Genomic DNA, 14,896 nt, shown 5'->3' with positions numbered 1-14,896 from the left:
TGAAACATTTTGAAGCAATGAAGCGCGAAGTGACGCGGTTATGACGTTTCGACCGTCATCGGTCACACAGTGATTACGTATCACTCCGCTTCAGGGAGAGCGACGCTTGCTCCAAGACTTCGGAATTATATGCCCATCGCCACAGAAAAGGTAAGGTAAGCTTTAAATTAAATAAATGAGATGCAGGTGGAATTCCTTTCTTTCTTATGTCTTTGTATTTTTGCATGCATGTAGCCTATCAAACCTAGAGTCATGAAAGAACGACATCGTCAGCTAACGGCTAACGTTAGCCGGTAAACCAAAAATAAAGCAAAGCGCAAAGGAACAGAGACCAAACGGTAGCGCGTAGAAAATAGTTTGAATCTTGGAAATATAATTGTGTTTTCTGGATTCTTACTAGAATGAAGGTGGTCAACTTGAAGCAAGCCATTCTGCAGGCTTGGAAGGAGCGTTGGAGTGACTATCAGTGGGCAATTAATATCAAGAAAAACTTTCCAAAGGGAGCAACATGGGACTATCTAAACCTAGCAGGTAATAGCAAGCAAAGCTAATTTATCATGCAATCGTTAGAAAGATCTAGCAGGTTTTTCGTTTTTGAATCCTACTGTGGCTCACACATACCGTTTGTTTACTCCAGAGGCCCTGATGGAACAGGCGATGATCGGTCCCTCTCCAAACCCTCTTATTTTGTCCTACCTCAAATATGCCATAAGCTCACAGGTGAGAACGGAAAAGAGTTTTTTATACAAAAAAAAATCTGGTTAATTTATGCTAATTACAGTTACTCCTCCTCTCTCCTTAGATGGTATCTTATTCTAGTGTGCTCGTAGCCATCAGCAAGGTAACTTTTTTGCTTGAAAATGATTATAATCATATCATATACATATATATATACATATACATATATATGTGTATATATGTATATATATATATATGTATATTACGTAATTATCTGATGTGAGAACTTTTTATGAACATGCTTTTTTCTTTTGAAAGTTTGACGATTTTTCTCGAGAGCTGTGTGTCAAGTCACTGTTGGAGATAATGGACATGTTCTGCCATCGGCTCAGGTATACCGCATTTTTCCTCACTTAAAAGTTTCATGCATCTTTTTTTTTTTGTTTGTTTGTTTTTTTACAAATAACACCCATGTCCTAAATCTGAACTTGGAACCTTTGAGGAAATCTGTGGATTTTTTTTTTTTTTTTTACATTTCATGCACAGCACCCTTCATGATGTATTATGAAATAATTCAAATAATGTGTCAAATATCTACAAATTTCTTGGATAAAAATTTATTATACCCGTGAGTGATAGATGCAGCTTATTGGAAAAAATAATAAGATGAATTTTGCTGTATACCAGATAAAATCGTTTTTTTTTTTAAATATATTCATGTAAAATGTAAGAGGCAGTAAAATGCAGTATAAACAGGCGTGTCCTACATCTGCAGTCTCCTATTAATATTTGGTTCTGATTTGGAGTCTTGAGGTCACATGACATGGGAACAATTGAAACCAAATGATGAATTTTGCCTTAAAGAAAGTCAAATTAATTATTATGGGCAATGACATATAATAAAAAGAAAGCAGCAGTTAAAGAAGGCCCACCTTCAAGTTAGATAAGCAGAAAAAATATGTAAATATTTTGTCGCTTCGTCGTTTTCCTCCGCTTATCTGGGTCCAGTTTGTGGAGGCAGCAGCTTCAGCAGGGAAACCCAGACCACCCTCTCACCAGCCACTTCCACCAGCTCCTCCGGGGGAATCCCGAGGCATTCCCAGGCCAGCCAAGAGATATAATCCCTCTTGTCCTGGGTCGGACCCGAGGCCTCCTCCTGGTCGAACGTGCCTCAGGAGTTTGTCCAGGAGGCATCCTCACCAGATGCCTGAACCACCTCAACTGAATCCTCTTGACATGGAGGACCAGCGGCTCTACTCTGAACACCTCCCGAATGGCTGAGGTTCTCACCCTGTCTCCAAGGGAGAGCCCAGCCACCCTGCGGAGGAAACTCATTTCGGCCGCTTGTATTTGCGATCTTGTTCTTTTGGTCATTATCCAGAGTTCATGACCATCGATGAGGGTTGGAACGTAGATTGACTGATAAATTGAGAGCTTCGCCTTTTGGCTAAGCTCCTTCTTCACCACAACGGACTGGTTTAGCACCCACATCACTGCCATTCCACCCCAATCAGCCTATCAATCTCCCGCTCCATCCTACCCTCACTCGTGAACAAGATCCCAAGATACTTAAACTCCTCCACCTGAGGTAGGACCTCCCCGCTGACCTGGACTGGGAAGGCTATACTTTTCTGGCTGAAGACCATGGCCTCAGACTTGGAGGTGCTGATTCTCATCCCAGCTGCTTCACACTCGGCTGCGAACTGCCCCAGCAAGAGCTGGAGGTTGTGGCTTGATGGAGCCAAGAGGACCACGTGTCCGCAAAAAGCAGAGACGACATCCTCCTGCCACCAAACTCGACCCCCTCCATCATCCAGCTGTGCCTAGAAATTCTGTCGATCAAAGTTATTAACAGAACCGGTGACAAAGGGCAGCCTGTAATTTTTTAATTTCATATTTTAGACTTGTCAAATGCAAAGCTTTACATTTCTTATTTGAACAAAGATAGCTCCATGCGGGGCCATGATCTTTGGGACAGTTTTTTTTGTCTGTTCCATTTCAGTTGCTGGACCAAAACACTCCTAGTAAATGTCTGCGAGGAGAAGAGAGAGTTTTACATTGAACCTGAAGCACTCAAGCCATGTTTTTGATCATTTCCTCTGCTCATATCTTTCTCTTATTCTTCTCGTGGATTCCTTGCCTAACATTATGGCCTGGTAATGTATTAATTTCATCCCTGATTCTGCAGCTGTCACGGGAAAGCAGAGGAATGCATTGGACTGTGTCGTGCTCTGCTGGGGGTTGTGGTGTGGCTCCTGCAGGGCTGCGCCTGGTACTGTGACAGACTGCGGGAACTGGGCCTATCAACCAGCACAGAGGCCTGTCTGAGTGCCTGTCGTGAGAGGCTGCACAGCCTTCTGAGCAGCACCAAGAATCGAGCCCTGATCCACATTGCCAGACTGGAAGACCAAGGTGTTGGACTCATGCATACATGGGATTGTGCACTTTTCTAATATAGTTCAGTATCCTCTGCAAGATTCTGTGCTTTAAAGCACAATTTGCTCAATATTTAGAATATTATATGTGAGTAGATTTCATACTACAATGCTGCCCAGGTCAAAAATGTTCATTTGTTGTCAAATGTTAATATGCATGTTTTTCATGTGTTTGTGCTGCATATTCCTCCAAAGGTTCCTGGATCAATGTTGAGCAGGCGATGCTGAAAGTGACGGATGGCCTTAGCTGTGTGTCTAGCCCAGCCTTGAGGACTGAATTAGAGGAGGGCTTGCTGTTGGTAAAAGGGTAAGGAATGCCCCCCTTATTCCTAGATAATCACACGCAATGCTACGATGTTTTAACATGGAAATGCCCATCCATCCATCCATACCGATTATCCGTCACCAGTCCATTGCAGGGCCAACACATACAGACAAAGTAGCATTCACACTCACAGCCACACCTACGGTCAATTTAGAGTCCCCAATTAAACTAACTTGCACTTCTTCGGACTGTGGGAGGAAGCCAGAGAACCACGCAGGCACAGGGAGAACGTGCAAACTTCACACAGAAAGATCCCATGCTAGAGCCGGGGCTCGAACCCGGAACCTTCTTGCTATGAGGCGACAGTGCTAACCCCTGCACCACTGGGTCACCCAACATGGAAATGTAATTCTGATAAAATCAATCTGTCTTCTGCTCATTCTTCTCCATCCTCAGTATCCCCCTGATGCTGTCTATGCAGTGTGACCCCCCGCTTCACGCCTCCTTCCCATCGATTCACGCCTTCATAATGCTCGAAGGGACTATGAACTTGACAGGGGAGACCCAGCCGCTGGTGGAGCAGCTGATGATGATCAAGAGGATGCAGGTAAACCTTTTATACATTTTTTTAAAAAAAAATTTTGGCACATTGAAGAGATGTTCAGAGTTTAAAATAGCACATATAATTGTTGACAAAATAAGCAAGTTTATTGGCAGTATGTGGCACTTTCGAGTTAATTAAACGCATCTTCAAGAGGATGTCATCTACAGGTTCCATACTCCAAACACAGCCTTCATACCTGAAGTTTAAATTGTAGACTGTGATGTAAATTACCTGTAAAAGAAAAATAGACCCAAAAAAAAAAAAAACACTGGGTGGTCTTTAATGTTCTGGCTTCATTTAACACAGACTGTTTAATGTGGGTCAAAGTTCAAATACAGAAATAGGCATTGGTCATGCTTTGAAATACACACTCAAAAAGAGGGATGAGATCTCCTTTTAAACTCATATTATAACTCGTGCTCATGCTGGCTTCTTGAACAAATGGTTTCTCTCACATATTTCTTGCAAAGTTTCCTGCTCAGCTCACCAGCTATAACAACACCGCCCATTTTTCTTGCACAGCAAATCCCCACTCCACTGTTTGTGCTGGAGATCTGGAAGGCCTGTTTCACCGGACTCATAGAGTCACCAGAGGGCACTGAGGAGCTCAAATGGACAGCTTTTACATTCCTCAAGGTGAGCGTGAGATCAGGGTGAGGACAGACTGGGTCCTTCTGTCTGTCTCTGATCAATGAGGGGGAATTTTTGACAGAAATCAGTGCTGGTCTGTTGATCTGCCATTTAACCTTGTAATTTGATCCATATACACAGGCCTTTTGAAAGCTATCAAACAAGAATGCTCATCGTAATTGGCCAATAATGGCTCTCAAAGCTTAGATCTGTCCTGTCTAGAAGCTATAAGCAAGATGATTTCTGTCCGTATGATGACAATTGTGTTTGTGAGAGGAAAGATATCTACACTCAGCCTTTTTTGCCGGTTAATGCTTGCGATGATCGGTGATCTGCCCCCAAAATCCTAATTGGACCGTCCTTATTATTTATTGCAGTTATATAGGGAGCTGTTTTATATCTGATTGATGGTTATCAGGATAACACGTCTGTCAGCCACAGCGTGGGTGACACTGACAGGAAGACGGCATTGTTGAACATGATGCAACCCTTAAAATTTCTTTCTTGGTTTTCTTAGATCCCACAAGTGCTTCTGCGACTGAAGAAGTATCCTCAGGGCGACAAAGGACAGGTAAAATGATGTCTCTCTGAGAACTTAACTTACTGACTCTGAGGAGAAACTGTGTGTTTTGTTTGGTTTTTTTTAAATCGCGATTTGATGAAGACGTTGAAAACAAAGGAAATGTAATCTTTCAGGATTTCATGGAGGACGTGAATGTTGCGTTCCAGTACTTGCTCAAACTCACACCGCTGCTGGACAAAGCTGATCAAAGATGCAAGTATGTGCACTCGCATTTTTCTAAATCATCGCCTCCGTGTCTTAACTCACTGTAAAAATGCCACGTGAGGCAGCATCATCGAGGGTAATCGTTCTCTCCCCACCTAGCTGTGACTGTCTGGGCATGCTGCTGCAGGAGTGTAACAAGCTGGGCCTGTTGTCTGACTCCAATTCAGCCAGCCTCACGGCAACACGGTAAACGCCACCCCTGTTTAAAACGATCACCAATCGGTTGTTATTCACTGTACTCACACAATATCACACCCTCCGAATCTCCCCTCCCTTTCTTTCCTCTGTCCCCACACGTGCGCATGCACACACACACACACACACACACAAACCCCTCCCCCCCTGCACATTTGATTTAGGACGGAGGACAGGGATTCAGCCCCAAGGCTAAAAACAGCAGAAAATGCCAATATCCAGCCCAACCCCGGTCTCATCCTAAGAGCTGAGCCCACTGTGACCAACATCCTCAAGGTAGAAACCTGAAATATTTTCAGTGTCATACGGTGCTGGTGTTTATTTATGTGTTTTATCAGAAGTAATAAGAATCAGACGAAATACCAAAAGAGAAATATTAGACTGATTGCATATTTGTATACAGGATCTCGTTCTAACGAGATAATTATATCACACCGTTACATTCAGTTTACAGTCAACATATCTCTTTCCTCCTTGTACAATAGACAGTAGATGCAGACCACTCCAAGTCTCCCGAGGGTCTTCTTGGGGTCCTTGGTCACATGTTGTCAGGAAAGAGTCTTGATCTCCTCCTGGCAGCCGCAGCAGCAACTGGGAAGCTCAAATCCTTTGCCCGGAAGTTCATTAAGTGAGTAAATAGAGTGGTAAACTGACATGAACGTCATGATGGTCACTGGAATTGGTCATACAGTAATATACAGTCATGAGTTAATAACTTACCAACAAGTAAAATATATTTTTAAGTATGACAAATGGGGAAGTTTAGTGTTTCACACTTAAAAGCCATTTGGCCTTCGAAGTTTTTGTTTTTTTCCTTAAACATGATGATTTCTAAATATATTTTTTCCCCTCACTCTCTTTGATAGGCTTAACGAGTTTCCCAAGCACATCAGTGGAGAAGGATGTGAGTGATGGGTTCCAGTGTGGGATTTTTCTCTTTGTTTATTGAGTAGGATACTAACTCCCTCCTCTCCCTCAGCCAAGTCCGCATCAGTCCGAGCCCTGCTCTTTGACATCTCCTTCCTCATGCTCTGCCATGTGGTGCAAACGTACGGTTCTGAGGTCAGTAAGGGGGTCATGCTTGCAGTTTTTTGTTCTCTGCATGCTCTCTCAGTGTAAGGCTACAAGTTGTCTGGACAGTGCAGCATATTGATCACCGAACAGTTTCTGCTTCATCTTTGCTCCCTGACCGCGATATTGTCTTGATCTGTGACGTATTATCCAGGTAATCCTGTCAGATCCCAGTCCTTCAGGGGAGACACCCTTCTTTGAAACATGGCTGCAGACATGTATGCCTGAAGAGGGGAAGACTCTGAACCCAGACCACCCCTGCTTCAGACCCGAGCCTGGCAAAGTCGAGAGCCTGGTGACCCTGCTGAACAACTCCTCAGAGATGAAACTTGTGTACGTAGCAGACAGATTTCGGGTGAAGGAGCAGGTCCTCGTGGATCCCCAATGTATCTGAGGGCCTCTTAAGTGGATCTCTACCTCTATATATGCACTACATTGGAAATAATTAAACCAGGGATACCTTTGATTGGAACAGAAATATTGCTGTTTGGTTGTTGTTGATGAAATATCTTTGATTAGATGAAGCTTTCCACTCTAAAGAGCTCATTGGTTTGAGACTTCCTGGGTCTGTTTTTAAAACTGAAGTAACGTGCGATAAGAAGGACAGGGACAGAAAATAAAAGAAGATGCATTTTTCAGTGTAATTGTTCATATTTATTCAAAACAATTTGTAGCATTTGATATTCTTGATTATTCTTGTTTCGATTTGATTTTACTTTTTGGTGATTGAGCAATTTAGGTGTAATCGGCCCTTCCCTAAAACTCTAATCTCCTCTGACAGACAGGTGAAATGGCACGAAATCTGCCTCAGCATTCCGGCGGCCATCTTGGAGGTCCTCAATGCCTGGGAGAATGGCGTGCTGTCTGTAGAGGCAGTACAGGTCTGTCTGACTCTCCTCTCTCTCTTTTTTTCAACCTCTCGTTTTTGTCATGTGACAGATCACGCAGTATGCAGTCCTCTTTGGAAAGTCATGAGTAATGATGAGTAACAACTTACAACAGCGATGAAATCACAGATTTGTAGAATTAGCCTATTTCTCATAATTTCCTTTTTTCATTCAGGTTTTCACATCACGCAATGTGGAAGGATGAGCTTTATTACCACTTTTCACTTAACTAGAACCCACATCCCTGTCATAACACTCGCGCTTCCTCTTTCTTTTTTTGGTCTTCTTTCTGTCTGAGTGTAGAAGATAACTGACAACATTAAGGGCAAAGTGTGCAGTATGGCAATCTGTGCGGTGGCTTGGCTGGTGGCTCACGTCAGGATGCTGGGGCGGGATGAGAGGGAGAAGCCCCAGACCATGATCCGACAACTCGTGACCCCCTTGTATGGAGAGAACACGCTGCAGTTTTACAGTGAACGGTACAAATACCTATAACACACACACACACACACACACACACTCTTCAAGAAAATTAAATAACACACCCTTATGACACAGAAGAATAATTCCACCTCCCTCTCACACTCTCCCCAGCGTGATAATTATGAGTTCCATCATGGAACACATGTGTGCTGATGTCTTCCAACAAACGGCCGCCACTTTGCGCCCCCCCGTAGAGGGACAGGAGCCGATCCCCTACCGCAACCTGCTGCCTGCCAAGGAACCCATCCACACAGCGCTTAGCTCACAGTTCCAGGCGGTGCTCCGCAAGGGCTGGGTGGACAGCCGAGCACTGCACCTCTTTGAGAGTCTTCTCAACATGGGGGGGGTCTTCTGGTTCACGAACAATTTAATCAAGGTAGGGGGGCCAAGAAAATTATTGGGGTACCTTTTTTTTATTATTATTTAAATTTCATGTTCCACATACAAAAATACATAAACATATTGTACACAGTTTAATAAAAAAATAAAGTGAAGGAGAACTGCCAAAAACCCTCCTGGGACTGAAAGGTAGCATTCTTCAAGCAGCAACTTGTCTGTAAATATTAGTATGGTTTTTAATTTCTGTTTCGTCATCAACAACAGTTCAATCAGGGTTGAATAAACTTCTAAGGAGAGTGAACGAACAACTCTTATCTATGACCAGAGAAAAGGAGGCAAAAGGAAAAGGAAACAGTAACAACAACAAGCAAACATACAAACTGATAAATACAAAAAAGGGAAACAAGCAACATTCATGAAGCGTGGACAGGATCGAGTTAACTGTATTCTGGTGAACCAAATGGAAACTACTGGGTGATGATTTTTAGTACTTTTTGGACAGTTGTAAAGAGAAATTTAAAAACCTTGATAACATTAATGATAAACGTTAACATGCTTTATTTTGGGAATCTGTCTGTTCATTCGTAGCACAAAAAAAAAAAAGTAGGTTGATTTCTTAGCATGAGCTATTTGCCTTGACATGTCAACCCTTTTAATAATCCAATGACTCTACACTCATCGGCAGGTCAAAACAATGTGTTTTATAACTAAATACCTGAAGAATGTGTCGGAGCATCCTTGTGTTAGCATTGATAGAGTGTAAGCTGAGAGCTGCCAATGAAAACGACAAACTCGCCCCCTGGGCTTATTTTCAGATGATGCTAGAATGGTTTGAGAGGTGTGTGTGGTAACAGTCGGATCATTTCAGGAGCTGCTGAAGGAGACTCGGCGGGAGTGGGCCAATCGAGTGGTGGAATTACTGTACAGTATCTTTTGTCTGGACACCCAGCAGATCACCCTCACCTTGCTAGGGACAATACTGCCTGACCTGCTCACAAACCCCGCCCACTGGCACAGCCTGTCAGACCCTCCCGGCAAAGCTCTGGCCAAGTAAGAGAAGCTCAATACCTATATGATCTTGGGAGTGGTTGTGGCATTTTGTGGATCATTCTGATCTCCTGATAATTCGTCAGGTTGTCTGTGTGGTGCGCGCTCAGCTCCTACTCCTCCCACCACAAAGGCTCATTCTCAGCACATCAACGGCGGCGGCAGCGGGAAGACATTGAGGTAAATGAGTCACAGGTCATGTGTGTCATTAGGGAATTGTGTTCCTCATGAAAACACACACTCTCAGCTGCAACATGTTGACTGTGTGTTGGAGTACTACGACGTAAAGTTCCCGACACAACAAACTGACAGTTGGCTAGTGGCCCACGTGGGGCCTCGAAACCCTTGTTTTTTGTTGTTGTTGTTGTTGTCTTTCTTTTATCAAAGCATACAACGAAAGCTGCGCTCAAAGAAAGCACGCTGTCTCAATTTGAAGCAGTCACAAAAGCAGCCAGCTTATGTTGTGAGCAGGACAGACGGAAATTGTAAGCAAAAGCCGCATCATAGTCTGCTAGTCCTACTGTCCCTCTGGGTTCCCCGAAACACAGAATCACTTGCTGGTTTTCACTCACGCATGCACCGAAAATTGCCACCAGCTAACGCACCATTTCTTTGCTGTGACTCGAGACTGGTCAGTCAGCGTTTTGTTGCCTCTAGTTCTTTTAGACTGGCTCAGCGCATCAGGGGTCGGCTACAACGGTGTTAAACTATTGTTGGTTGCAGGACTACAGCAGCCTCTTTCCCCTGGATGACACTCAGCCCTCTAAGCTCATGCGTCTCCTCAGCTCCAACGAGGATGAGCCTGTTGCACTTTCCAGTCCAGGTGAGTCTATAAGTTATTTTTAGTTTTTTAACTACATGTTATTCTGAAGCCTTACAGCCAGTAATCCTTCCAAACTTCCAGTAAATCATCTTAGCTAAATCAGATAAGCTCCTTTATATAAACAGATTTTCCATCGTCAGGAATTATTTTCCTTTACCCTGTCATAATCTTAAATAAATCTTTTCTTTTCATCTAACAGCAAGAAAGAGAATATTGTACTAACACCAAGACGTCAGATGATTGTTCACTTGTAGCTCCAGCCACAAGCTGAAATCTCTAGACAGGGGAAGGTACTGCATGACTAAGAGGACAAATGATGTGCTACTATTCTCTATTTAACAGAAACCAGATGTTTTAGACCCTGCAGAAAAAGAGCAGAAAATGCTTATTCAGTTGAAGATGTTTTTACTAGACGGCTGAAAAGGATTCACATCGGTATTCATGGATCTATCCGTATCCCTCCGTCATCTCCAGTGTCTGATTTTTCGAACAGGAAGACAATGGTAGCCACGGCGTTAAGGAAGCCTTCAAAACTTTCACAACCTGTAGTGGACTTCACATTTTGTCAGCCAGCTACTTAATATAAAGGTCAAAACCCCTACTTCCCCGTTGAGGTTGCTTTTGTTTTCTTTTTTCAAATAACTGTAAAACAAACAAAAAAAACCAACTTGTTACACATTGTCAATCAGGAGACCGATCAATGAGCAGTTCCCTCTCGGCCTCCCAGCTCCACACTGTCAACATGAGGGACCCTCTCAACCGTGTCCTGGGTGAGACATCTGAGCCCGCGCACACACACACACACACACACACACACCAAGAGGGCTCTTGTACCAATTGGTCAACCAGTGGAGACTTATGAAATGAGAATTCCTCCACTATGTCTCCATTCCTGCCTACTTAACAAATGTAACCATTAGATGTTGGATCACGTTGGCAAAAATCAACTTCCACGTCACTTCTCACTTTATGTGTGCAGGAGGCTCTGTCAGGCTCACAGGAGCAGCTACTACCTGTAACTGCTGTAGCATAGGATCTTTAATGCTTGTTCATCTACGGAAGCAGAAGAGATTTGTTTTCTTTTATTTATTTTAGATAGATGTGTGTGTGTGTGTGTGTGTAGTTATATGTGTATATGTAATATATACACTGTGTGTGTGTGTGTGTGTGTGTGTGTGTGTGTGTGTGTGTGTGTGTGTGTGTGTGTGTGTGTGTGTATATATATATATATATATGTATATGTATATATATGTATATATGTATGTATATGTGTATATGTGTATATATATGTATATATATGTATATATATGTGTGTATATATGTGTGTATATATGTATATATATGTGTGTATATATGTGTATATATATGTATATATATTTATATATGTATATATATGTGTATATATATGTATATATATTTATATATGTATATATGTGTATATATATGTATATATATTTATATATGTATATATGTATATATATATGTATATATATTTATATATGTATATATATGTGTATATATATGTATATATATATGTATATATGTATGTGTGTATATATGTATATGTATATATGTATGTGTGTATATATGTATATGTATATATGTATGTGTATATATATGTATATGTATATATATACATGTGTGTGTGTGTGTGTTTTGTTTTATATGAGAGTTGAAGAACAGATCCTGATCAAAGAGAACTCCCAAGTTCCTTACAGAGGTGCTGGAGGCCAGGGTGATGCCACCCATACCTGTCTCATTAGATGAGGTGTTCCGAAGGTGTTTTGAGCCCAGCACAGTAACTTCAGGTTTGCCAGAATTTAGTAGCAGAAAATTGTTGGACATCCGTGTTTCTATTTGCTTTAGACGAGCCTCCAGCTCAGTCAACGGACTGATTTGATGTGGATGCATTGATAAGTAAGATAACGTCCTGTCTTCTCTCTGTGCAAGTTCAACGCTACTGCAGCATGTTGCACAGTACAAGGCACGCCTACTGCACAACACACCTGCTTTATAATGGTTAGAGTTTGGTTTTCATGAATAAAGCGGATTTGTCCAATAGCCTGAAAGCCTGCAAATGGAGCCCTCCCACACACACGTCCTTTGCCCAGAGCAGACACTTGAAAATTACATTTCACAGTATTTCAGACAAGTTTTACAATTTATCGGTTTCCTTCTCCCCAGCCAACCTTTTCCTACTCATTTCATCCATTCTGGGCTCCAAGATGGCTGGGCCTCACACCCAGTTTGTACACAGTTTCATGGAGGAGTGCGTGGAATGTCTGGAGCAAGGGAGTCGTGGTAGCATCCTGCAGTTCATGCCCTTTACAATGGTGAGTCATTAGTTTATCAGGGAGTTTAAAGGTGGCAATGAAGAAGAAGGGGAGTGGTGATTGCATCGGATACCGCAAGGAAATACTTTGGAATTCTGTCTGACATGTCCAGTGTTTCGAATGGTGTTTACTGGATATTTGGAGATTATTGCCGTCATTTATCGATCGAGTGTAGAAACCAGCGCAGATAAGGGCGTAGGAATCATCATATGACCGGAATCACATGATTCACCTGATCAGCTGAACCACTAACCCATTTCTGGGACATCTGGTTTTGATTGAAATCACTGCCGGTCAAGATTGTTGCTGTTAGTACTGAAACGCCAGTGGAAGTTTTAAAATTTGATGGATCATTATATAATCGGATGGACTCGTGGCTGCACGGAGGAGCCACAGGAGCTCCGCCATGAGTTAATCATGTCTTCAGTTTATGAATTTAAATCTGTGTAGTTGCTCGGCGAGGACACGATTCCGCCCCACCCTCCTGCAGCCGTGACCTTGCCGTCACCATCGGCTGTGGTCGTTAACCATCTAGTTTTAAATGAACATGCGTCTGCGTGTTCTTGGATGACCATCAGAACCGTCTCATAACAACCCTACGACTCTACCAGGTCAGCCCAAGTGGTAAATGCATTTACGCAATCTCAGACCTGATGTGAGATCTGGTTGTAGCTCGCGTACATATTGAAGAAATGCCCAGAGTTGCGCAGGAATGATCGCTCGCCATTTTCCCGTTGAACATCGGTTAATAAATGAGGGCCGGCGTCTTGAGAAAACCTGGAAAAGTCATAGGGTTTTTGGGAAATACATTAAACAAGAAATTTGGGGAAAAGTCATTGAAATTGAGTTCAGGTAAAACGCAACAGACAGCAATTTCTTCCGGTCAGTAGGTGTCGCTCTCACGCTTTCTGCCCTAATTTAATCTACTGGTCACCAGGCTGGACCTTTGTTGTGTAATGGCAGTATTTGAGACGGATGAAGTCTTGCGTTTCTAAACCATTTCTCTGGTTCATCCAACTCTTGGCAACGGCAAGTGTTTGAAGCATCGACAGCATCATGTCCTATCACGTCTTCATGCCATCGACTCACGGAGATCCTCAACTCTTTCCCAGGCAACTCACCGGAATGTAATTGTTATGTACAATTGTTTCACCACTGCAATATTTTTTTTTAAAATAAATTTAGACTTTCATTCAGCAACTTTCCACAAGTTCTGTGGATGTATCTTTTTTTTTTATAATTTAAAGGATCCTATTTTTTTCAAATTGTTTTTTTTTTTTCAACACAACCTTTTTTAGTTTTTTATTTTGGTTCATACCGACGTCGACATGTCTGTGTAGCATCCAACAACGTAGCTCGTCATTCGTTTTATTTAAAATACAAAGCATTCAAATGGATTTCTGTTCATTGTAATGTCGAAAAAGACATTTCGGAGAAGGTGGGGTCAAAAAAATATCTCTCACCAATTCTTTGGCAAAAATATGTATGAATTACATGTTGAAGTGAAAACCTCCACGTGGGGAATCACAAAGTCAGAATCAACAGTTTGTCCTCCATCGTCAGGTGTGTAGCACAGTCCCACTTGTTATGATGATGATGATGATGATGATGATGATAATAATAATTGATGGTATTTTTTTCTTTTCCTCTCTCTTGTGCCGGTCCAGGTCTCCGAGCTGGTGAAGCTGCCTGCCCTGGCGAACCCTAAAGTCGTCTTGGCCATCACAGACTTGACGCTCCCGCTGGGACGGAGAGTAGCTGCCAAAGCCATCTCTGCCTTGTGAACTGTGGGTTTCTCTCCACCCCAGCAAATGTCACCATCAGCTTTGTTCACCCCCTGTGGGGTGTAGGCCACCAACAGGATCTCTCCAGACTGCTTGGTCTTGGGCCTTCGTCCGAGCAAATACGCTCACTGCCTCTTTTGCTGGAGTTTTTTTTCCAGTCTTTTTTTTTTTTTTTTTTTTTACATTCATACTTTCAAACTTGATCTAGATGGTTTTTTCAAATAAATTTTTTTTGTTTCTGTTTCTGCTTGACATTATTGAATAGCGTAAGAGAATTTTTTTTCATCGGCAAAAGATACTGAGAGTCAGGTGCGTTGTCACATGTTAGCGAGGCGACCACATGACACCCGACATGGGAAATGGGTGACGAAGGCTTATGGTCATCCAGCGGTTGCAACACTTCCTGAAGGAAGTCAGTCTTGTAGAAATGACTCAAGGCTCTTTCTTTAGTCCTTGCGTTTCTCTAATACAGAAAGGAAACTTGAATTTCAGGAATATAGTCTTTTTCATGAATGACTCATCAATGTCTGATGGG

The 14,896-nt window shown here is 42.5% G+C and overlaps 1 protein-coding gene across 5 annotated transcripts; it reads left to right on the top strand.

The window, feature by feature from the left end:
• Positions 1-17: 17 nt before the first annotated feature.
• med24 (mediator complex subunit 24) lies at positions 18-14,887 on the top strand. 5 transcript variants are annotated; one of them, XM_086196392.1, is made up of 26 exons: positions 18-150; positions 401-531; positions 638-720; positions 803-841; positions 997-1,070; positions 2,867-3,090; positions 3,309-3,420; positions 3,835-3,985; positions 4,505-4,618; positions 5,130-5,183; positions 5,309-5,391; positions 5,499-5,585; positions 5,759-5,870; positions 6,080-6,222; positions 6,461-6,498; positions 6,574-6,656; positions 6,820-6,998; positions 7,447-7,546; positions 7,856-8,031; positions 8,147-8,411; positions 9,243-9,424; positions 9,508-9,601; positions 10,145-10,244; positions 10,934-11,014; positions 12,429-12,577; positions 14,245-14,885. In XM_086196392.1, exons 2-26 carry the CDS (start codon positions 402-404, stop codon positions 14,359-14,361), a joined length of 2,970 nt encoding a protein of 989 aa, XP_086052518.1. In that variant the 5' UTR covers positions 18-150; position 401; the 3' UTR covers positions 14,362-14,885. The 5 variants fall into 5 exon arrangements, 4 of the variants coding, with proteins under 4 accessions (XP_086052518.1, XP_086052519.1, XP_086052517.1 ...); XR_015111671.1 differs by lacking the exon at positions 14,245-14,885 and adding an exon at positions 10,738-10,832 and having other exon boundaries at positions 52-155; positions 12,429-12,476; XM_086196391.1 differs by having other exon boundaries at positions 53-155; positions 5,771-5,870; positions 14,245-14,887.
• The last annotated feature ends 9 nt before the right edge of the window (positions 14,888-14,896 follow it).

The sequence above is a fragment of the Aulostomus chinensis genome, chromosome 23, assembly GCF_037954235.1.
Source record: "Aulostomus chinensis isolate RoL2024-O1b breed Wild chromosome 23, RoL_Achi_v1.0, whole genome shotgun sequence".
NCBI lineage: Eukaryota > Metazoa > Chordata > Actinopteri > Syngnathiformes > Aulostomidae > Aulostomus > Aulostomus chinensis.
The sequence above is the reverse complement of the archived record's forward strand: the minus strand, read 5'-3'. Positions and strand labels throughout refer to the sequence as shown.

Bases quoted from the DNA above. Each gene is read 5' to 3' on its own strand.
- med24 (XM_086196390.1), top strand. From the start codon at position 130: ATGCCCATCGCCACAGAAAAGGTAAG. The intron at 532-637 runs GTAATAGCAAGC...TGTTTACTCCAG, and splicing joins GGACTATCTAAACCTAGCAG to AGGCCCTGATGGAACAGGCG. The intron at 8,412-9,242 runs GTAGGGGGGCCA...GGATCATTTCAG, and splicing joins TCACGAACAATTTAATCAAG to GAGCTGCTGAAGGAGACTCG.